The 24,695-nt window shown below is 37.3% G+C and overlaps 1 protein-coding gene across 1 annotated transcript; it reads left to right on the top strand.

Moving 5' to 3' along the window:
- Window positions 1-243: 243 nt before the first annotated feature.
- On the top strand, window positions 244-23,014 carry lig3 (ligase III, DNA, ATP-dependent). The gene is made up of 21 exons (XM_088088663.1): window positions 244-396; window positions 2,015-2,586; window positions 4,224-4,352; window positions 5,268-5,483; window positions 5,628-5,779; window positions 6,033-6,199; window positions 7,918-7,995; window positions 9,271-9,439; window positions 12,990-13,145; window positions 15,102-15,233; window positions 15,322-15,401; window positions 15,940-16,027; window positions 16,121-16,198; window positions 17,140-17,263; window positions 18,402-18,544; window positions 18,681-18,755; window positions 19,239-19,385; window positions 20,063-20,207; window positions 21,685-21,764; window positions 21,872-21,955; window positions 22,213-23,014. Exons 2-21 carry the CDS (start codon window positions 2,043-2,045, stop codon window positions 22,444-22,446), a joined length of 3,021 nt encoding a protein of 1,006 aa, XP_087944789.1. The 5' UTR covers window positions 244-396; window positions 2,015-2,042; the 3' UTR covers window positions 22,447-23,014.
- Window positions 23,015-24,695: the final 1,681 nt, after the last annotated feature.

Genomic DNA, 24,695 nt, shown 5'->3' with positions numbered 1-24,695 from the left:
GCCACAACAGCCCATGCTGTGGCTTTAGCTTTGGCTAGTTGCGTCAAGTTAATGGGAATCAACCAGTGAGGTACCGGAAACGCAGTATTTCTTTTTCGAAGTAAGTTAAGATATCACCTGTTTGACCAAATAGCACACAATCACATGATGCACAAAGTACGGCAGCAGTTTTAACTTCGAGCAAAAATATTGCACACTTAATTAGATTTGCTTTAAATGTAAGTAGCAAAACATTTTCGGTAATATAAGTTTTATTTTGTAGACCGGAACCGGAAGTGTATGTCATCCTAATTATGTCATTGACGTTGACTTGACACTAGTGAGCTGTTGGCTAACAACAATGAAGACGACCAGCAGTTTGAATCGTGCCATCACATATTCCCAAGCTCCCTAACGGTAAAGTCGCTGAATATGTGCAAAAATAGTGATGAAACTTTAACTCAATTTAGAAAATTGGTGCGCAGCTTCATTGCTAGCCGCGCTACCCGTCTGCTAGTGATGTTTATGTGAAACGGAGTGTGTTTGGCTAATGCTAACCAACTAACGTGAGCTAGCCAAACAATTGACTTCGTGTCACTAGAGACGTGACGTTAGCTTGATAATGTACACTTAGTGTTTGGAAATTTTATTTAACGTCAGCACGGTAAAGATAAAGTCAAGTTCACAGATAAAGTTTGATTTAATGTTGAAATGTAGAGGAAGCCCAAATGTATATTGTGTGTTATGTGTGTCGTCCACCCCCTCTTATTACGTTTATGCTTTTCTAATGAATGAAATAAGGTATGTGTAATGAATTAAGGTTTGATAGCAAGCATAGGTATATCGAAGAACTATCGAATGAAATTTTGGTCAATTATTGTTAGACCGGCTAGTATAAAACTTTATTGCAAGTAATTACGCCACCACCTCCCTTTTCAGATATACCTGCAATCCTCTCAAATGTGCTTGTGCCATCAAAACGTAGACGTTTGCCAAAATTAGAAAGCTCTCCATGTAGCTATAGCACTATCTCTCTACATCTTATGTTCTTTTAACCCTGTGAAGCCTGAACAAGTTTAGTTGATTTCTTTCAAAAACATGAGAAGGCAACGATCCGACAAGACGTAGCCCAAAAATTAGCAAGAATTTAGCAAGAACTTGGAAATATATATGCACCATTAATAAAGGAAATTGAAAAAAAGTGTACTTTTGTTGTAACATAATTTCAATATCCAGTTGTAATAATTATAAATAATAAATCCACATTGCGTTCCTATTTCTTTTTTTATTCCCATTTGTACAAACTAATTTCAGGGCATTTCTTGTCACTTTTTACTAATTTCTTGCAATTTGTGAGACAATCTGTGAAGTTGCATATTGCCCTAATGCTCAGGTTTCAAAGCGTTAATGTAGCTCACCTTATGTTTAAATGAGTACATTTACAATTTCAGAGATGAGTCAAGATGACCTTTGTGAAACTTTGACAGTTGACTTTATAACACTTTCACTGGTAATGAGGAAACAAGTTTAAAAGTAACTTCACCTAGTCGAAATAAAAGACGATAAGAGAAAAATGGTCATCAGCAGCTACTGGGTCATGATGGCCTGGATCCTGTGGGAATCAATATATCACTTACTTTGGCCCTTTAATGTGTATTTGGAAGCATTGTGACTGCTAATGAGTGAAGTAAGGGCTGACTTGTAGCACACATGTAATCATCAGAATTAAAACAAGTAGGGAAATAGCTGAGGTAGTTGTAATAACAAAAACTTTATTGATATAGCACAATTCATGCATAACATTCAACACAAAGTGCTAAACATAAAAGACAATCAAAGCATTTGTGATAAAAAATGAAAAGATGATCAAAACAGATGATAAAATATAAAATCAAATAATGTTAAAAAAAAGAAGTTATGGTAGTTTAAACGTTAACTAAAGCTGATGGTCCCAGTAATGTTTGATGTGTCAAAGCAGCTTTTATGTTAAACAAAAATGTGTTATATCTGTAACCATTTCCTTTGCTTTCTTTAGGTTGTAACGTGACCACCATCACAACTGGATGCACAGACGGCTTATTTTATTAGCTCACAAGACTGTCTGTGTTGGCCTACAGCCTCTTGGAAGACGAGTCAAGTGTCAGCAACTCTGCAAAGTGTGTAGAGCTTTTTCTGTCTCTTCATGCTTTAAACATCTACCTCCAACTCTTCATGCATTCAGTTTTTCCCGGCAAATCCATCATTTCTCCTTAGTATTCAGACTCCTCCAGAACGACTCTCCCGAGCTTTCCTCACATCAGTGTTTGTCCAGCGAGCTAGATATGGCAGAGCAGAGGTTCCTCGTGGAATACGCCAAACGTGGTACAGCAGGATGCAAGAAATGCAAGGACAAAATTGCAAAGGGCATAGTGCGCATAGGGAAGATCGTGCCAAACCCCTTCAGCGAGTCTGCAGGGGAGATGAAAGAATGGTATCACGTGAAGTGTATATTTGAGAAGCTGGAGAGGGCAAGAGCCACTACGAAGAAGATTGAGGACATCACAGATCTGGAGGGCTGGGAGGAGCTGGAGGATGAAGACAAGGAGCTCATTAATAAACATGTTTCAGGTAGGCACATGCAGGCACATGTTAAAATGTTACTTTTAATATTAAAAATCCATAAAGTTCTTGCTCTTATCTTCTTTTGCAAATGCATAGTCTGTAGTTGAGGATTGTGCTGCCCGAGGCTGCTGTGCAGTTTTGATATAACCAGTTAAAGAGCGTCATGACACAGCACTCCTGATCCATGTCATGGTTAAATGAATTAGTGACAGATAATACAAAGAATCAAGTGGTATCAAACATCGTTGCAGATATCTCTGGAACAAGTATTCCTCCGTTTGCTTCTTTTGCATTTTAATTGTCAGCGATTTGGCATTTCTTGTTTTCAACTTCATGCTAGGTGTGTCTCACATTATTGCACCTAATGCCACATGTATCGGTCCAACCGGTACAGCTTGCTTAATGTTCCACTAGAGTATAATAAATGGGACTGTGTCCTCAGGATGTCCTCACATCAGATTAAAGCAGTGTGATGCTACTCTACTCACTGAAGCTGATTTGAAGCCCTCATTTCAATTTAGGCTTTAAAATTCAGTTAACTTTACTTCACTTTTACTTTATTCCGCTCATGGAAACAGACAGCATAAAATCAAACACAAGTGATTTGCTACATTACATTCTGTAAAAGAAAAGGGCAGGGAGAAGAAAATCTTATTTTACCAGCCCCTTTCTCAAAACTTAATCGACAAATAGAAATAAATGGTCTGTCCATCAGTTACTTAGCAGTCAATACTTACATGGATATAACTCTGTAAGTATTGAAAGCCATACACATCAAGTTAACACTGTTTAAAAAAAAAAAAACATTACCCGGTAACATCATATTGTCTAATTACTTTCTCCTCATACATATTTTTGAACTGAAAGATATTGATATTAACCTTTTAATTGAATTCCGCAGTATGACACCACAAACTGAAATACACATTTGCTTTAAAGTAGTTTGTGCATACTAATGTTTAAAATCAAATTTCCTTCTATGATCCTCATCCTCTGAAATAAAAAGAAACCATTTTTGTCTATTTTCTGGTAATACTCTGTTTTTTGCCATGAACATAACTAACAAAGTCTGTGATTCAACTAGATGTTTAAGTTTCAGTAATCCTGTCTTGATAAACAGTCCATTGGTATGTTCTCTTTAATCCACTCTGTGTATGATTTGTAATACTCTTTTCTGCAAAATAAACAATGTCTGTATGTTTTTTTGCACACGTTTCCCCACACTTCCACACAATAACTTAGGTAAGGCAAAATAAGAGAACAGTACATCATTCTCATTGCCTTATAATGTAACGCATACACTGCTGTGCTCAGAACAGAAATATTCTCGGACGCTTTAGTTTTTACATGTGCTATATGGGATTTCCATGTCAGTTTGTCATCCAAAATTACACCCATAAATTTAAACTCAAACACTCTTTCAGTAGCAATTCCATCAATAAATAGTAGGTTAGAATTAACCATGAAATTAAACAGATTCAGGATTGAAATAAACGACGAGGTAAACATATGACATATAGGAGTGATCAAGTGTCCATTCAAAAGCCATTCAGAGTTCACATCTTAGATCCGGTTTAAGTCACTGTTTCTCTTGTGTAAGAAAAACTTAAATTTGTTCTAAAGCTTTTTTCCTTGTCTTGCAGACTTGATGGCTAAAGTCAATGCAAGTCCAAAGAAAAAGGTGCAGGCAAAGATGAACGCCAGTGCCCAGCTACTGGCACCGCCGGCTGACCCATCTGTCAATGCTCCACGCAAGTTCTCAGGCTTCACTGGTAAGAGACGCATCTAAGCTGTTCAGAGAATATCAAACTGCAATAAGCTTGTCAATATCACAGCAAAAACAATTGATGCAAGGGATATTATATTAAAATGGTTGATTTTCTCACTCAGAGAAAGCCAAGATGAACAGCGTGGGTCAGAAAGGGTTAGAAAAATATGTTCCTTTTTAATCAGATTTTTCGCTCATGCAGGAAAGGGCCTTTAACACACCACAGTTTTTCTCAATCACATTTGCACTGACAAACTGTGTTTTTGATGCTGTGAAACTGTTGACAGTAAGATCCAGAATATTCAGCTCAACATGTAAATATACAGTTCAGATTAACATACCACCAGAGCAAACATCTCTGACAGAGAGGGCTGCTGCTCACCACTGACTTTACACGTCACCTTCACAATTTTGCCCAATTAATTAGTGTTTCACACATTCAGATTTTCATATTAACCGATAAGTGGGAAATTCAGGAATAATTCTATGATGGGTCTGTAAAATGGCACCTTCAGCTTTCTGTCAGCATCTAAGTTATTTCACCTCTGCAGAAAATGCAGCCTTTTTCCTCTTCTCTTGCATATTGCTTCAATGCTCACATCAAATGTCAATTACAGACGTCTAGAGTGTAGTAGGAAATGTCAGCAAGCTTGTTCAATACACAGTCTGGACTGTAGCAATAAAAAGGAACTGATTTTTTAAAAAATGTTTTAAGTAATTGTTTGCAGTAAGCCAAAGTAAGAAAGGCAGACATTTCCCAGAAACTGAATTATCCTCTTAGAAGTGATCAGTAAATTCTGAAACTCTCGGATAACCATTTAAAGCTTGAATTCTGTTTCCACTGGTGAATGCAGCCAAAGCACTTGCTTTTTCAATTTTGTCTCATCACACGTCCTCTTCCACTGCACCGTCCTGTCAGCTGCGAAAGCTGGCAGCTCCAGCAGCCCGGGACCATCCTCTGCGTCTGCTGGTGTCAGCCAGGGCAGCCCCCTGTCCTCCAAGCTGTGTGACCCCCAGCACAAGGACTGCCTCTTCAGAGAGTTTCGCAAGCTGTGTGCTATGGTGGCTGAACACAACAGCTACAATACCAAGACACAGATTATTGAAAAGTTCCTCAAGAAGGGCTCAGGTGGAGGTTGGTGTTTTAATCTGTGTTTTTTGTTTGTTTTTTAAAATTGTGTTTATGGTCTTCAGCAGATTTCTGCATGACTGCATGTAACAGAGACCAGGATTTGTAATGCTAAAGATTTATCATTAATCTTATTTTCTTCCATCCTAGATAAATTCCACGGAGATCTTTACCTGACATTAAAGCTGCTCTTGCCAGGAGTTGTAAAAAGTGTCTACAACCTCAATGACAAACAGATCGTAAAACTCTTCAGCCGCATATTCAGATGTGACCAGGAGGCAATGGTGCGCGATCTGGAGCAGGTCTGTGATCCACATGTTCTCTCACATGAACTCTTAATGTTTTGCAAAATGACTGTTTAATTTTACACCTAAAAATCCTCTTGTCGGTGATTTTCAAAGCAGTTCCACTTGTATTGGTAGGTTGAAAATATATTTCTCAGGGGATTTCATTCTGTGCCAATTATAGTCTCTTGACATTGTATTTTGAAAGTGATGACAGAAACTGTCAAAAATGACAGTTTTAAAACATATTGGATGTCTTTTTTTTTTTAAGGGCGATGTGTCTGAGACTGTGAGGATGTTCTTCGAGGAGAGCAAATCATTTCCTGCAGCTGCCAAGAGCCTCCTAACCATCCAGGAAGTGGACGCCTCACTAACCCGCCTTGCCCAGCTGACCAAGGAGGATGAGCAGCAGACCGAGCTGGAGTATATCGCCAAAAAGTAATGCAGCACATCATTGTTTTTATATTGATTGGGCTGGGTAGTAAAACATTACTATACGTTATTTCAGTGAAGTGTTTAGTACTGTGGAGCTGCTATAGTAGAAATAGTTAAAGGTAGGGCTGCACAATTAATCAAATATTAATCTTGGTCAGGATTTTGACCCTCCACCATTAAATGAGCACAATCGACTGTGATATTGAAGTTTAAAATGCGTGCTCAGCCCATAGAAAACTCTACTGCATATCAAATCCTGAACTAATAGCCAGCCTCCACTTTCAATGAGCTGTCACACCGCTACGTGCACCTGCAGCTGCAGCCTGTGAAAAACTTTTCCCGAATGATGCAAGGGGCAAACAAAATCATCCGTTCATCAGCCATGATAATCTGTTGTTTGGAAGTATTTTGCACAGCGTCAAGAGAGGGCAGAGCTATATTTTACTCCAGAACAACTTTGTTTTGTATGTTTTTTCTGGTTCTCTAAATAATCAGTATGTAAAATGCATTCTCTAAATCTGTGACTGAATACAGTCCCCCCAAAATGCTCTATTTACTATTATTTAAGTAACAGCTGCTGAAAAAGTATTGGTGTTCAGCCGTTGTAGGATATTACTTTGACTTTTTTTGGAGCAAAATAAACTACAGGTTTAGATTCAAAGGGATGATTAACCTTTTGAAACCTGGAGCGACATGACTTTTCTTGTGCTGCTTTCTGATGCCTTTCACAAGTATTCAAATCTTTGAACCCTGAGCAAATTGGTGTGCTTTCTTTCAAAAACATGATAAAAAAGGCAATGATATAAATGTTTCGATTTAGAAAATTACTTAAAAAAAGGTAGGAAAAATATCTAGGAAAAAGATCAATCTTTTACAAAGTTTATATATATATAATTTTCTCATACTATTGATTTTAGGGTAATTTCTTTCATTTCTCATTGCCTTCTTCCCATGTTTTTGAAATAAAATATGGCAGATTGCTCAGGTTTCAGAGGGTTAAGGGGGTCTATGGCTGAGCACTGTTGGTACAGGGAGAGAGGTCAGAGGCAGATTAACCTAGTGATTTGATATATCACTGCAAACGTTCTACTAAAACACAATTCATCATGCCTTGTCTTTTGTAGTAGTACCTCTCTACCTGACGTCTCTTTTGGTGCTAGATCTGTCAATGATGTTCAAATAGTTGTTTTTTTAAAGCAAAGAATTTACTACAAAATACGTAAAAGACAGGAAGACAAGTTGTCTGATTTCCTTTCACAGTATTTGTAAATGTTGCCATTATTTGTTTCCACTTGTTTTTCTTGCACTGCTTTTTTCCCCTCTTTGTAGTTTTTTGGTTATCTGCCTCAGGCATGTCTAACTAACACACACACTCGACATCCTTATTTGACATTCTACCCTCCACAGTAGCAGATGCCAGAGTGGGACTGTGTTTATTTGACATAAATAATATTTTTCAAGCTGTAAATAGATAGAGGCATTGTTTTGTGCTGTACTGAAAAAAAAGGTTTACTTCTTCTTTATGTTGGAGATCATGTTTTCTTAATTTTCACAATTTTCTGTGACAGTAAAGTAAGAAAGGTCATTATTTTATATGAACGTTGCAGTGTTAAATTAGAGCCTTTGTGGTCATAACTGACTAGATTTCTGCTTTCTGTAATACTGCAGCTTTTGCTTCACAATTTTACCCCACTGATAATCTGCATTTTCTTTCATAATAGATGCACCGGTAACGACCTGAAATGCATCATTCGACTTATTAAGCACGACTTGAAGATGAACGCTGGAGCAAAACATGTGTAAGTGTCTTTGTCTTCTGCCTATAAGTTAATCTACATTGTGTTATTTCAGCACTGTGACGGAAAGTTGTACAGCGATCAGCTACAACATGAAAACCACTGACAGGTGAACTGAGTAACATTGATCATCTTATTATAATGCAATGTACTGCTGGGAAACCTTTGGTCCTGCCATTTATATGGATGCCACTTGACATGCACAACCCACCTAAACACTGTTGCAGACCATGTACCCCCCTCTTGGCAACAGCACTTCCCCGATGGCAGCAGACCTCGCAGGACAGTTCGCAATGTCACGCTGCAAAACCCGCTCAAGAATGGCCAGAGGAACATGACAAAGAGCTCCAAATTCCCTGTATCCTAATCCGATCCATTATCCATGGGATGTGCTGGTAGCCCAGAGTCTTGCATTCATGCCTGGACTGTCTGACCTGTCGAGCCACGGACATTGGACCTGTGAGGATGTCATGTGGCATCTGGCACCAGGGTGTTGGCAACAGATCCTATGGTTTGCGGTTGTGTGGTACTAGCACATCCCACATATGCTCGATCCGTGGGGTATTCCTGAACAGTTTCTGCAGTGTGGCATGGCGCATTATATTACTGCATTGTATTGGGAACTGACATCAGGGAGTGCCACTGCCATGGGGGTGAGGGAGGGTGCACTTGGTCTGCAACAGCATTTTGGTGGGTGGTGCTCATCAAAAAGCATCAGCATGAATGCCAGGACCCAAAGTTTGCCAGCAGAACATTGGATTGTAAAAAGATTTTCAATAAACAAAGTACTCCCCCCTTTTTTTCATAATCTCTTAATCGCTAACAATCAATTTCATAATTACTCCACCCGAAAAAGCACTCCAGCTTTGGCCCCCAAATCATGAACCACTTCAACCCAATTTAGTATCACATACAGCAGCTCCAAGATATGGAATTCATTTCCTCCTTTCTTCTGTAGGATTTAAAAATCTGTGAAAAATATCGTACTACAACAATAGCCCAACATGATGTGTGTTTTTTCATGTTTATCTTTTCTTCTGTTTTTCTTTTTTCTTCACATAATTATTTCTGTCCTCATCTGCCTGTACCTTCTTATTTACATTTTTATTTTTTCATATATATATATATATATATATATATATATATATATATATATATATATATATATATATATATATATATATATATATTGATATGTTTACTTCATCTGTCAGTGATTTTCATGTTGTGGCTTATCTGTGTATTTATATACTAATAAACTCCTCTTTCATTATGCAGCTTGGATGCTGTGGATCCAAATGCTTATGATGCCTTCAAGGCCTCGCGCAATCTTGGTGATGTGATTGAACGGGTGTTGAGGAATCAGCAGGATGCGACTAATGGCTCAGGACCCAGGAAACTCCTCACTGTGGAGGCCTCGCTCATGACCCCCGTTCAGCCCATGTTGGTGAGTACCCCTACTAAAATGTGAAGAATGTCTACACTCACTGTTTTTTAAACTTATTCCTGATTTAACTATTTAGTCTTTATGTGAAGTTAAGTCTCAAAAGCATTTTTAAATGAATTTTAGAGAAAAACATTAAAATGTTTTTGCTTTGACAACTTTAATACAATGACATTTGACCTTTCTGACCTCATAAATTATTACTTGAGATTAGGGATGGGTTACCAAAATCTCATCTTAAACAGGACACAGTGCTGAACTATTAAAGCTTGTTGTATTGACAAGCTCCGACATTAATGGTTCTGCTATCGATATTAGAGAAATGAAGAAAATATTTTGCTTGAAGTCACATAAAAGTTATCTTGTGCAGTCTTTGTCTCACAAAGTCCGTTTATAATTGGAAACAAGATTAACATGTTAGTCTTTGATGCATTTTCGCTCTTCAGTCCTGAAAAGAGCTCTGTGTATCAGAGCCCGCAGTCTGCTGCATGTGCGATGGGCGGGGTCAGTGCTGCCACTCTGTCTCATACACATGCGGGGGCCCGGGCTCTCAGTGACACACTCCAAAGTCTGGTTATGCTTTTCAAGAGTTAATGCTGACATTGGTCATTACCACAAGTGCAAAAACTGTTTTACACTAAAGAGAGAAAATACATATGCCCCTTTACATAAAGGGGCATAAATGCACCGTTTACGACCAGCTATCTCATAGTTCATCTCCTGTTATCCCATCCACCTCAGGTATGTTTGTCTATAATAGTGATTCATTTAAAAATGCTATTACTGAATGATAATTTATGTTCTTACATATATAGAAAGTAAAGCAATGTTAATTCTTTTCTTAATTTCTTTCTTAAATTTTTCTCCTTAAAAACCCCCAAAAAAGAACCAATAAGAGTGCTGTTACAGTACCAGATTGATATGCAGTATTGGTAAGAGTAGCAGTACTATAATAACCTTAATGATACCCAATTAGAGATGCACATACACAATGAATCAACATGATGTTTCCTCCAAGCGAGGCTGTCTAAATTCTAATTCATTATACATCATATATCCAGCAGTAGTCCAATACTATAATAATCTATTTTTGCTTGAGGGCAAGGAATCAGGGCTATCTGTAAAGATATATACTGACTAAATTTGAAAAATGTTTCCAATAAAAGACAGTAATTGTTGCTTTAATACCTTTTTATTTGCAAAAGAAAAAAGGTTGGAAGTAAGATATGACCTTCTGAATTGTTGAAGTAATTTAACAGGGTGATTGTCCTAGTGCCAAAGGCATTGTTAAGACGTCTTAATAAATTTTGGCTCAAAGGCTTAAAGTAGATTCTTACACTGTTGTATGCAAGAAAAAAAGATTTAGATAAAACACATTTCTTTCAGTTTTTTTTAAATAATTGTACTATAACAAAAGCACATTTTTGTTCAGTTAAAATTAAAATGGCCAGACAGAGTCAAAACAAAGCAAACGTGCCTCCACACATGCATTCAATAATGGAGAAAAGACTGACTGTATTTGTTAAGCTGTGTCACTGCCTGTGACTCGCCTGCCAAAAGATTGAATGAGGTCCCAGATTCTTTCACATTGGGGAGAAACAATAAAATAAGGAGAATATGATGTTCAAGCTGTTTCCAGACAACCAAACAGGCAGCAGCTGGACCCGTCAGATAACTCTCAACTCTAAATATGACCATCCTGAATCCCGCTTTATAAATGCAGCTATTAATTCAGCATGACTTGAATGTGCTTTCCAAAAAATCTACAGACCATTAAATTGCACATAACGCAGGAGGCTTTTAATTACACAATAAAAAAGTAAATTTAAATTCACTGCAGCTATATCCAATTTTAGTTCATAAACTAATAACACTGTCCAGTTCCAAACTTCCCACAGGCTTCCAACTCGTGTTTTCAGTTTGGACTTCCTTCTCTTTTTTAAGGTGTACTATGCAGAATTGGTGGTTACTGTTTATAATCACACTCAACTGTGAAAATTAAAGTTAAAACCAACCCCACATTAACTCTCATTTGGCATGAATGATGATTGAGAGAGATTACCTCTGCATGCGTCTATACATTGTTTTTAGGACCGTACTGCATAGTTATCTTTAACATTAGTTTGCAGAAGATGCACGTTAGGAACGGAAACACATGAAATTGACTCAGCAGAGTATGGACATATGTGATTTAGGTGTCTTCCATATAAAATAGAATAGAATATAAACACTTTATCCCGTGAGGGAAATTGTTTTGTTACAGCAGCAAGTAAGAGAGCAGCAACTGAATGAAATATTCGTTAAAAAGAGAAAAATAATGCAAATATATATAAATACAAAGGAAGCCACTTACCATAGAGTAGAATAAAATAACAATAATAATAGTGAAAATATGTACAGTATGTACAGAGAACAAACAAACAAAAAGCCAAAATCACGTCTTATCGTTCATTGTAATACTGGTATAACTTTCAATATGATAAGAAAAAATCATGTCATGATAATTGCAATATTCCAACTTGTGGACATAATGTTGTCATATCGTTATGCACGGCAACAACAAGCATGTCCAAAAGCATACTTGCTGCCTGTTACCGATGTTATTTACAAACTACAGAAATGAGAAATATTTTTGGGGGGTTTTAACTGATTATCTGAAGCTAAACTGTTACGTTTATGCTGACATGTAAAACAATACACTTATTTTGTTGCAATTGTATGTTTCTGAAATTAATATTAAAATCTTTTCTTTAGTTTTCTATATTTTGTCATATCTTCGCCAGTACCGCTGAAGCAAAAATTCCCTGAAATATCTTATTGTTATTTTAGGGCCATATCACCCACACTAAGTGATGAGCTTCAAAATAGTGATATCCATCAGTGTAACGGTGCAATATTACCAGAATACACTGCTAGATTATTGAGAAGGATATATTAGGTCTTTGTGATTATTAAGACAAACACACGTCTCATAACAGTTGAGTTTCAGATGGAGTTTGGCTGAGTACAGTGCTGGCTTTTTCTCAGATGTCTTTATCATTATTGTTCTCTCCTTTATTTAAAACCAACGCCTTGATGCAACAAATTGGTCTTACTTTTGTAGCTGTGGCCATCATTTCTATTGATTATGATAACACTTTAATCAACCAAGTAATTGCTGAGATGTGGGAACACAGCAACAGTATCTAAACCACTTTTTCTCTTCCAACTCAGTCTGTTCTGACCTCGGGCGTTAGATTTTTAGTTTCCTGACCTGTCAGACTTCTTCTCAGTTATTCCACAGTTATGTTGCTATATCTCAGCAGTTAACTTGGTGAGTACGATGTTATTATTGATGAGAATAATGCCCAGTAGCTTAAAGGATATGCAAATAACCTTAAGAACAAATGATCCCTTAAAGGTACGTAAAAATTGAGTTTCCAGTGACAGCAAAGTCTAAAAGATGGCTGACTTTTGCCACAGGAGCAACTCCGGGAAACTTTTAATGAGAAGTCATAATGAATTAGAATTAGTTCCTCGCTGAAAGCTTGTTGTTTTCCTTTTGTGATTTCAGGCGGAGGCTTGTAAATCCATCGAGTACGCCATGAAGAAATGCCCCAACGGGATGTACTCAGAGATCAAGTATGATGGAGAACGTGTGCAGGTCCACAAAAACGGAGACAACTTCAGCTACTTCAGCCGCAGCCTCAAGCCAGTCTTACCACACAAGGTCAGTCTTATCACACAAACACACACACACACGTGTATGCACACCCCTACAGTGCAGATGCAAACACACACACACACACACACACACACACACACTCACACACACACACACACACACAAATGCGTGTACGCACATCCCTACAGTACAAATGCAAGCCACGAAGCTGTATACCAATTAGTCTGACAATGCATGTCAGAATAAAATCTCCTCAGGTTTGCTCCTGCAGGATTAGCAATTTAAAGGTATTTTCCCAGCGTGAAATTCAGACATTTCCCACAGTGATTTTCCAGCATTTGCTCTCTCAGCGTGAGGCAGAGAGCCTTAAACATGCAGGGATAAATAGCTACACATCATGTCCATTAGCTCTGAAACCACTAGAGGCTGCTGTTGTGCACAAAATATGTATTTCACAGCAAACTTGAACTGCAGAGAAGAGCACCAGCCAGGACAAAGAAAAGCCTTAGAGCTTTCATGCGCTCAGATAAATACAAGCAGTGTGCCTCAACTCATCTCATGGAGGCTTCACACTTATTTTTTCTTTCCTTTCTCATAAGTCTGCAGACTTCTGAATGCTGAACTCTTTTTCTAAGCTCCTACCGTTTCTCCTTCAGCCTCACACATCATCAGTATCAGTATTGATGACGATACCTGGAGGCACGCCCCTTGGTTACTCAGCTTCTGAGCAGCTATTTAAGTCCCAGATGTACTGCCTTTCCCTCCTGGGGCTTTCTCCTGCTGCTTTCTGTCGTAGCACGGCCCAGCTTATGTTTTTTTTTATCCTGGTTGGCTTTAAACATGTCACCCTGCCTGAATGCCCTGCCCATGCTATCAGATAAATTGCTTGTAACAGACCCTCTGCCACTGTAACTGGGCAATTTATGTTAATGCTGGTTAACATTCTGTAGGGGTAGAATTAACAATAGCCCAAATTTCCTCGTGTCTTAAATTCTGATAAATGATAATACAACAGAACTGTTCGGATCATGGAACATGGAGCGCGTATACATGGGCATGAATAACCCGTTTATGGGGCTTATCCCAGTTATGATCATAATCAGGATGTTTGAATGAGCACAGAAATATCGGGTTATTCATATTCCTCTGATAAATAAACAATGGGAGAATAGAGCAATGGGGAATATTAAACCCTCGCTGCACCTTTATTTCCACTTTACAGTTTTACTTATTTCTTCTCTTCTCCGATCACCAACAACTGTCTGCTTTGAGCACTGACAACTGTCTTTCTCTTTGTCTTATTCTTGAAACTGTGCACACACATGCACACACTACCTAGTGACTCACCTAACATTTTTCCTGAAAGCAGTTATTTACACCACTAAAGACAAAACTCAGTTTCATCATTGCTCCAGCAGTAAGGCGCCATCGCAGCTGCCATTGTCTTTATTTCTGTTACGTCACTTGGTTAAAGCCTTGCCTCTGCAGCGGCTCTCAATACTCGGGGAAAAAATGCATGCATGCAACAGTATCCTGATTTTTTTTGGAATACTCAGATCATGCAGCACTGAGGGAGAAGGTCTTATCTCGGTTTCTGAAAACGGGATCTTTTTTAGTCATGTGATCGTCTTTAATCACATTTTTACAACTTGCTATACTATGACGTTTTTGTCACATTTTTATTGACATACTACACTATGACTTTTGTATCTGAAACGAATATGAAATGTGCTGTAGTATGCATGCATTTTTTTGTGGTTTTTTTTTCATCTATATCAGGTTAATTCACCTTATTAGTCAGACATTTATTTACCGGAGTGGTGCCAATCTCTGTCATCCTGCTTTAATAGTTGTTTGAAATGCTTGTTATTTCTCCTCCGTACCTAACCCCTGTGTGTGCGTGTGTGTGTGTGTGTGTGTGTGTGTGTGTGTGTGTGTGTGTGTGTGTGTGTGTGTGTGTGTGTCTGTGTCTGTGTCTGTGTGTCCATGTTGATGTTTCAGGTTGCCCATTTCAAGGACTACATCCCTCAGGCGTTCCCTGGAGGCCACAGTATGATATTGGATGCTGAAGTCCTTCTAATTGACACAAAGACCAGTAAGCCCCTGCCCTTTGGGACATTGGGTGTTCACAAGGTGAGAACACCACATCTTTTTTTTCTTCTTTTTTTTGTACATGAATTTTGATAAATCAGTCACACCTGAAACCTCTCTCTCCGTTCAGAAAGCTGCCTTTCAAGATGCCAACGTGTGCCTTTTTGTTTTCGACTGTATCTACTTCAATGGCGTGAGTCTCATGGAGAGGTAATGTGTTTTTATTCCATTCACTATCTTAAAAACATCTTTGCATCCCATTGTAAAAGGATAACAGAAATTCTCTGTCTAAAAGTGAACAAACACTATGACAATGAAGCATTTGCTGTTTTTTTGTGGTTTGCCCTGTTATGCCCGTGTTATTTATTGTGTTTGGATTCATTTTTTTGATTTATTATCATTCATTTATAAAATCAATATATTGAAAGGTCCTTTTTCTCGTGGGTTTGGTAGTTTTACTTGAGATTTTCTTTAATGAAAGAAATCAAGGGCAGGTCTTTGCTAAAACTGTGTAAAATATCTATTCATGTACAGTTAAGCAACAGCAGATATTTCACAATAATTAGGATATTTTATTATACACAAAAACTCAGAAAAAAATGTCATACTTGTTTTCATTTTAAAATATATATATTGAATTTTTATCATCTAGTTGTGTCACATATTCAGTTTATATTAATAGCTGTAGGCATTATTTGTAAATAGGACAAGTTGTCTTACATTTATCCACTGTCATCATATTCTCCAGGCCTCTGTCTGAGCGCAGGAAGTTCCTGCACGACAACATGGTTGAAGTCACCAACAGGATCCTGTTCTCAGAGATGAAACACGTCACTGTGAGTAAAACTGAGAATTTGGCTTCCTGCTGTATGTATACAGTACATCTGTAATAGTTCATGATATTGTGTGTGTATTTGTGTGTGTGACAGAGGGCTGGAGACCTGGCTGACATGATAACTCGTGTCATCAGAGAGGGACTTGAAGGCCTTGTGCTTAAAGACGTCAAGGTTAGTTGCTTTTTATCTCTAAAGAGAAAGGACTTGGTGGGAATATGTATCTAATATTCGTAACAGTGGAAAGAATGTGAACACAGTTAACGAGTTATACTGCAATTACATGAATTCAGGTAGACAGTAGACGGACAACACCTCCTGGATGGCACAGGAAAAACAGTTTAATGGAGTGGCAGGACAGCAAAACGTCCTGTGCCTATTATATTTCTGGTATCAGGGTTCCCATGGATCTGTAAGAAGTCTTAAAAGGCATTGAATTAAGTAATCTAAAAATAAGGCCTTAATTGGTATTAAATTGTCTTAAATAAACCTTTTAAAGTCTTTAAAATGCTCAGACATGGGAGATAGATATTTTTTAATATTTATATTATTTTACAATAAAAGATTGTGTTTAATTGTCTCTAAGCAACTGATGTTTATTTTAGTTGTTGTAAAATTGGTCTTAGATTTCTTTCCAAGTGACATTAAAAAGTCATAAGTCTTAAATCTAACTTGCCTAAAGCTGTAGGAAACTGGGTTTGTAATTATTGCAGTAGAATGCAACGTTCTTTTATTATATTCTATTGCAAACTTAAAATTATGTTAAATTGGAATCAAAACAATAGATGTTTCATTCTTTTCTAACAAGAATAGTGAAAAGAAAACTAGACCTGGTGCATTCCTTGTTTATGCTTGTCTAATAAAAGAAATTATTAGCGTCCTGTTGTCCAGACTGTCCGTGTATTCCCTTTGTTTGATGGAGTCCTGTAACATCCGATAGTGAGTTCTGTTGCAGAGGACGGCAAAAAGTTAAAAGATTTACTAATTTACCGTCCTGGTCTTTGCCATTAAAATGATACCTGGTTTGCTGTCTACCGTTTAACTGAATCCATGTGAATGCACCAATCTACGTAACGATGATAAGCGCTGTATATGTGTATGTGTTTATGTCTCAGGGCTCGTATGAACCAGGGAAGCGCCACTGGCTGAAGGTGAAGAAAGACTACTTGAACGAAGGAGCGATGGCAGACACAGCGGACCTGGTGGTGCTAGGGGCCTTTTATGGAAAAGGCTCAAACGGTCTGTAAAGCCACACAATCCGCTTCATTCATTTCTTAAGATGATTCTTTATTATTTGTTTTCACTGAAATTTTGTCTTGCATCCGCAAGCTCTCAAAAATCAACAGAATAGTATAAAAACACATAAAAACATCTGTTAGGTCACCCTCCAGCAGTCATCAAAAAGACTATACAATAAGTGACCATATGTCCCTCTGACAAACACTGTTATGTGAGAAACATTCACATTAACGACATCATACATCTTTTATTTATGTCTTTATGCACGTGTCTCTTCCACATCTTCATGCTCTCATTTGTGCTGATTGTTTTTATGGCCCTTTTTTATGTGTAGGCACTTCCCGTAAGATGAGGAGGGACACCCAAATTAGTTAGCTATGACAGTTTTACTATTACTCTTATTTTTTAATAATGTTATGAAAATTCTTTTAATGATCAGAGGGACCATTTTGTCTTCACGTTTTAGCAGTACTGACAGTTAATATGGTGATTATATGCACAGTCCCTTTATTAAACAATACAATGGTGCCCGTGTAGAGCGGTGGGTTAAAATATTATCAGTATGAGTTGAAATATGTAAATAATCAGTGTGTAACTTCACTCTGAAATGATGGTGAAATGATCAATTATACAACTCTAACAGAGCTTGAATACAGAAGCCCAGAATCCAGCATAGTAGCATTTTATGTGAAAAATATGCAGATGGAAGATGGTACATAAAGAGAGGATGTCATTGGATAGAGCATACAAGCAGCAAGATATGGGAGCCATTGTGGAGGCTCGGTAATGAGCATATAACACAATGGAAGCATAACAAATGCAAAAACAAAGGTACAAATCTCAAATGCATGGCTAATGAAGACAGCTCATGCAGTGTGAAGACGAGCTAATAGAGCAGAAAAAAACGGATGAAAACACTTGTTGTAACATACTGTGGGACAAAGAAAACAACAGCTTGAAATAAGACTTTACAAGTGGATTTGAGGAGGCTAGTTTTGGAAAGTTAAGTGAAATTATGCAGTGTACGAGTGTGCGTTCAGAGCCAGAGGAGGGACGGTTAATGGGTCTGCAGAGTCTCCAGCGGCAGCACTTTCCTTAATTTCTTTCCTAATGCCATGTGTGTTCTTGTACCCACCAGGGGGCATCATGTCCAGTTTTCTAATGGGCTGTTATGACCCACACTCCAAGAAATGGTGCACAGTCACCAAGTGCTCCGGAGGCTACGATGACGCCATGTTGGCACGGCTCCAGAAAGAGCTGGATGTGATCAAAATCAGCAAGGTCAGAGAGGATCCACTTAGACGCCTGCCTGGAATATTGAGCTGATGTAATAAACTTGAAGATTAATCATTTGTGTGTGTGTGTGTGTGTGTGTGTGTGTGTGTGTGTGTGTGTGTGTGTGTGTGTCTTTGTGTAGGACCCAAGCAAAATCCCAGGCTGGATGAAAATCATCAAGAACTATTATCCAGATTTCATTATTCGTGATCCGCAGGTGAGATTTCACTATTCAGCACATTTGTTTTACCCAGTGGGTCTGTTCATGCACAGCCTGTTGTATATCCGAACTGCAGACCTTTAAATAAAGCTATACGTTAAAAGCATTCTCTTGCATATGTCTTCTGCAGGAACTTTCAGAATAAATTACTCTCAAATATATTGAGATAATGACCATCGGTGCTGCAGGGCTGGGAGATGCACATTTGCTGAAAGCAGTTTTACATGAAAACACTTTAACTTTAGAGATTGAAAACATTTGATTGAAATGACCCTTTCTGGCTTTCAAGTCTGAAAATAGAACTTAGTAATGAAATCCACAAACTTCTTTCCTCAAAAGGTAATAGTCATGGCTTTTTTGGCCCCGATTTGAACAGACATTAGAATTGCTTTTTTTTTCGTCTTCTCATTTTATGGAAAGCTCTCATATATTTGCCTTGTCATTTATGTTTCACCTGCTGTCGTGTTTCCTCTGCTGCAGCAAGCACCTGTCTGGGAGATCACAGGCGCAGAGTTTTCCAAATCTGAAATGCACACCGCTGATGGCATCTCTATCCGCTTTCCCCGTATGACGCGCATCCGTGATGACAAGGACTGGAAGACTGCTACCAACTTGGACCAGCTTAAGGTAGGACATCACCTTTGTGATTCAAGCACACATGCTGTGATCTGATAAGAGTAAGTCATGAATAGTTATTCCTGAGTGCAGGAAGAGTGAGTTGTGTGCAGTTTAACTGCAGAATTGTGGAGAAAAAATAACTTTGCACACCTTCTTTGATGAGATATGGCTCCTTCAAGGTCATGACTTGAAGGGAGTGTTTTCTTAAATGCAGTTAACTGAAGGTACCATGGGAAATAATCACCAAAACTGAATGAATAGGTTGCAATGAGATGTCAATCACAAAAGTTGGCATCCGTTAGTCATAGTAACTGAACCCCTAAATTTTATGTCCTGGGATTGTTTGTTGCAAATTAGTTGCAATTCCCATCTACATATCTGATGGGAGTTTGGTGAGAGGGAGGGTAGGGAGTGAGGAGGTAATGTGCTATAGGTGATGGGAGGAGTGAAATTAAGCTTGCTGTTTAACACTGCACTCCTGTGACTGCATAAGTATAATTTAAACGTTGAGGATCAAATTTGTAGTCAGTTTCCCTGCAAACATTGACAAATGGATTGAAATACTGTCTGAGGCACTAAAACGCCTGCGCTAAATTATTTGAATGCAACAAGTCTTCAATCTCTCTGACACAAAACATTACATCTCTTGGCTGAAGCCCATGTTGTCATTTCATCACTCTGCTTAGGAGCTGTACCGCATATCCAAGGAGAACTGTGACTTTAAAGTGACAGCTGGACCGTCTACGTCCAACGATGACAAGGGCTCATCAGGAGGGGACAGCGGAGGAAGCTCCCCATCGTCCCATGGAAATGCTCAACCCAAAAAGACGAGTAAGTACACAGCAGAAAGATGCATCTATTTTCGCTATTTTTGTGTGTTTAAATTACTCTAGTACAACAGTTTATATCACAAAAATATTTTGATAAAATATCAAAACATAGTATATCAAAACATTACCTCAAAAAAGAATGGCATAATATATCAAAAAGTTTCATCACAAAAGTCATAGTATGATTTGCAAAAAAAATGATCAAAAAACCATAATATAGTATGTCAGAAATGTTATATAATACTGTGAACAATGTCATTAAAAAAGTCATACTATATTATGTAAAAAAGTATAGTGTAACACTGTATGTAAAAAAAAATCATGGTATAGTATTGTATAGTATAATATAAAATAGTATAGTATAAAATAGTTTGTTGAAATATTTCATTGAAAATGTAATTGAAAACAGTCATAGTGTGGTATGTTGAAAAATGGCATAAAAAAATACATTGTACAGTATGCCATACACATTTAATCAAAAGTGGTCATAGTATAGCATGACTAAAAATGTTATCAAAAAGTCATTTACAGTATGTCAAAAATGTCATCAAAAAAAAGTCTATTATAGTATGTCAAAATTTAATTACAAAATTATAGTACAGATTGTCGAAGAAATGTAAGCACAAAAAGGCATTGTATGTTATGTCAAAAGATTTCATCCAAAAAAGTCAAAGTGTAGTATTTTGAAAAAGTAATCAGAAATGATCATCCAAAATGGTCATAGTATAATACATCAAAAAATTAAAAGAGTCACAGTATGCTATGTAGAAAAATGTTATTAAAAAATTTAATGAGTAATGTCATTAATGTGTAATCAAGAAAATAATGGTCATAGCTTAGTATGTCAAAGATTTCATAAAAGTCATCGTACAGTAGGAAAAATTTAATTAAAAAAGTTCATCAAAACTGGACATAGTATCGTATAAAATTGAAGTAATAAAAGTTGTATAGTATGTTGAAAAATTTAGGAACAAAAGTCATAGTATAGAATGTTGAAGTCTCATCAAATAAAGTCATAATTTAGTATGTCAGTAAATCTCATCAAAAGTTTACATGTAGGATGTTGAAAAATGTCATTAAAAAATCATAGTATAGCACGTTGAAAGCTTTCATCAAAAAAAGTCGTAGTATGACGAGGATGACGAACGATTTCATCACAAAAGGTCATAGTACTGTACGTCAAAAAAATCATAGTATTGTATGTTGAAAAATGTCAGGAAAAAGTAGCACAGAATATGAAAAAATATGAAATAAAAAATGCCATTGTATATTATGTTGTCAAAAACAGTTACAGTAAATTGTGTTTTAAGATTTTGTCTTTAAAAAGTCAGTAAATCATGTCAACATTTTCAGTAGAAAAAGTCAGTATTTTGAAAAATGGTAGTTTGTCGAAAAAGTGTCGTCAAAAATGTTATAAAAATGTCATATTTTGGTATGTTACGCTGTTGGATTATTAGTAACATGCATTCGCCTCACAGACAGCAGCAGTACACCCAAACCAAAGGTGACGAAATCCCAGCCTCGTACTCCTGCCTCAGAAGCACCCAGTGCCAAGAAGGTAAATACTTCACAGACACAGTGTGTTCACATAAGAGATACATCGTTACAGAAATCCTGTCAAAGTGTTTGAATGAGTAACCTTGAGCTACAGGTGTTTCCTACCAGATGAAGAAGACTGAAAGTGGTCACAGCAATGGACAAACAAAGATAAAGCCAACGTCTCAACTAATGGAGCCAAGGAATGACAAGGTTGGTCAACAACAGGTTTCTCTTCATTGAACTGTAAACAAAGACTAGTGGTGATCCAGCTATTGCATATTAAAACTCAGATTGGCAAATGAAACCATTGTGCTTTATGGGACAAGGAAAGGGCTTTTTATCTTACGACAGTTTAAATGCATACATTTGTCTTACATCTTGGTTCATCAGGTTTTATCACTTTTGCTCACATGAATTTGGGGAAAGTAGGTACTTCCTCTGCTAACCTTTTTGTATGTTTCCTGCAGACACTTCTGGACATCTTCAGTGGGGTGAAGCTTTTCCTGCCTGTCTCAGTTCAGGACTTTGATAAACTAAGGCGGTACTTTGTCGCATACGACGGGGACCTTGTACCGGACTATGATGCCGCCTCAGCTACGCATACGCTGGCTGAGCCGGAAGAGGACAGTAAGGCCCAGAGAGTGTCACCCAGCTGGATCTGGGAATGTATCCGCAAGAGACGCGTCGTACCACCCTGTTAACAGAAAAACAAACAAAACACATTTTATACTCAGTGTTAACCGGTCCACAAACTAGTGCAAATCACTGTTAACTTAACTTTAAATACATGTTAAACTTGGTTTTTTCTTTATGGTTTGGACACAAAGCCAGAACAGACACTATTTTAAAACAGATTTGGAAAGATTTCTGTGTCCATCAGTGTAATTTAAAACTGCTCTTAGGTTATACTACTAGTGCACAATTTGTTTTTGCCATTTTCAGGTAATTGGAAGATTTTGAATGCTATCAATAGCATAGACAATTTACTGGTGAGGTTTTAATGAAATAAGGCCTCTTAAATGGGTGAAGAATTAGTTAAAGCAACTAAACATAACTACATTTAGTCATGAAATACATTTCACAAAGACATCATGTCAGTAAAATCCCTGCAGTAAGACATATTTGCAGCAGAATTGAAAGCTTTTATCTGCATTTGCATTCATTTACTGCCTTGAAAGGCATTAAATCCAAATTTGTGACATGAACTCAACCAAATTTGTGTACCATTGGGAATACAAAATAAGAAATAAAAATGATTCAGTAACATCATTCTGCTGTTTGTTTTCAATAAATTGTGTATAGAAAAGTCATATTAAAACATATAATATTTTATGCTGTTTTGAGGTGATTTAAGCGGTTTGTTGGACGTCATATTAAATTGTGCAAACAGCCGAAAACATCATAACAATGCATGTTGAGAAAATGACCGAAAAGGCAAGGCTATAGTAAGGCAAAAATGTCCAAATATGACATGTCCCAAAAACAGCTCAAAACACCTCAAAACTGCATAAAATAGCCCACAGAGACACGCCATGGCAAAGAATTTTCGGGAAAAAGCCAAAAACACCACAATTCTGCATGTTAAAAATGTGACCGAAAAGGCAAGGCTATAGTAAGGCAAAAATGTCAAAATATGACATGTCCCAAAAACAGCTTAAAACACCTCAAAACTGCCTAAAATAGTCCGCAGAGACACGCCATGGCAAAGAATTTTGTTAAAACAACCAAAAACACCACAATTCTGCATTTTGAAAAAAATGACCAAAAAGGCAAAAATGTCAAAATATGACATGTCCCAAAAACAGCTTAAAACACCTCAAAACTGCCTAAAATAGCGTCCCGAAGCACGCCATGGCAAAGAATTTTGTTAAAACAACCAAAAACACCATAAAAATGCATGATGAAAAAATGACCAAAAAGGCAAGGCTATAGTAAGGCAAAAATGTCAAAATATGACATGTCCCAAAAACAGCTTAAAACACCTCAAAACTGCACAAAATAGCGTGCCGAAACACGCCATGGCAAAGAATTTTGGGGAAAAAGCCAAATACATCATAATAATGCATGTTGTAAAAATGACCAAAAAGGCAAGGCTATAGTAAGGCAAAAATGTCAAAATATGACATGTCCCAAAAACAGCTTAAAACACCTCAAAACTGCATGAAATAGCGTGCCAAGACACGCCATGGCAAAGAATTTTGTTAAAACAACCAAAAACACCACAATTCTGCATTTTGAAAAAATTGACCAAAAAGGCAAGGCTATAGTAAGGCAAAAATGTCCAAATATGACATGTCCCAAAAACAGCTTAAAACACCTCAAAACTGCACAAAATAGCGTGCCGAAACACGCCATGGCAAAGAATTTTGTTAAAACAACCAAAAACATCATAAAAATGCATGTTGAAAAAATGACCAAAAAGGCAAGGCTATAGTAAGGCAAAAATGTCAAAATATGACATGTCCCAAAAACAGCTTAAAACACCTCAAAACTGCACAAAATAGCGTGCCGAAACACGCCATGGCAAAGAATTTTGTTAAAACAACCAAAAACATCATAAAAATGCATGTTGAAAAAATGACCAAAAGGCAAGGCTATAGTAAGGCAAAATGTCAAAATATGACATGTCCCAAAAACAGCTTAAAACACCTCAAAACTGCATAAAATAGCGTGCAAAACACGCCATGACAAAGAATTTTGGGGAAAAAGCCAAAAACATCATAAAAACGCATGTTGAAAAAATGACCGAAAAGGCAAGGCTATAGTAAGGCAAAAATGTCAAAATATGACATGTCCTAAAAACAGCTTAAAACACCTCAAAACTGCATAAAATAAGGCAAAAAAACGCCATGGCAAAGAATTTTGTTAAAGCAACCAAAAACATCGCAATTCTGCATTTTGAAAAAAATGACCAAAAAGGCAAGGCTATAGTAAGGCAAAAATGTCAAAA

The sequence above is a fragment of the Plectropomus leopardus genome, chromosome 15 (genome assembly GCF_026936395.1).
Source record: "Plectropomus leopardus strain MGB_pleo_1.0 chromosome 15, ASM2693639v1, whole genome shotgun sequence".
Classification (NCBI taxonomy): domain Eukaryota; kingdom Metazoa; phylum Chordata; class Actinopteri; order Perciformes; family Serranidae; genus Plectropomus; species Plectropomus leopardus.
The sequence above is the reverse complement of the archived record's forward strand: the minus strand, read 5'-3'. Positions and strand labels throughout refer to the sequence as shown.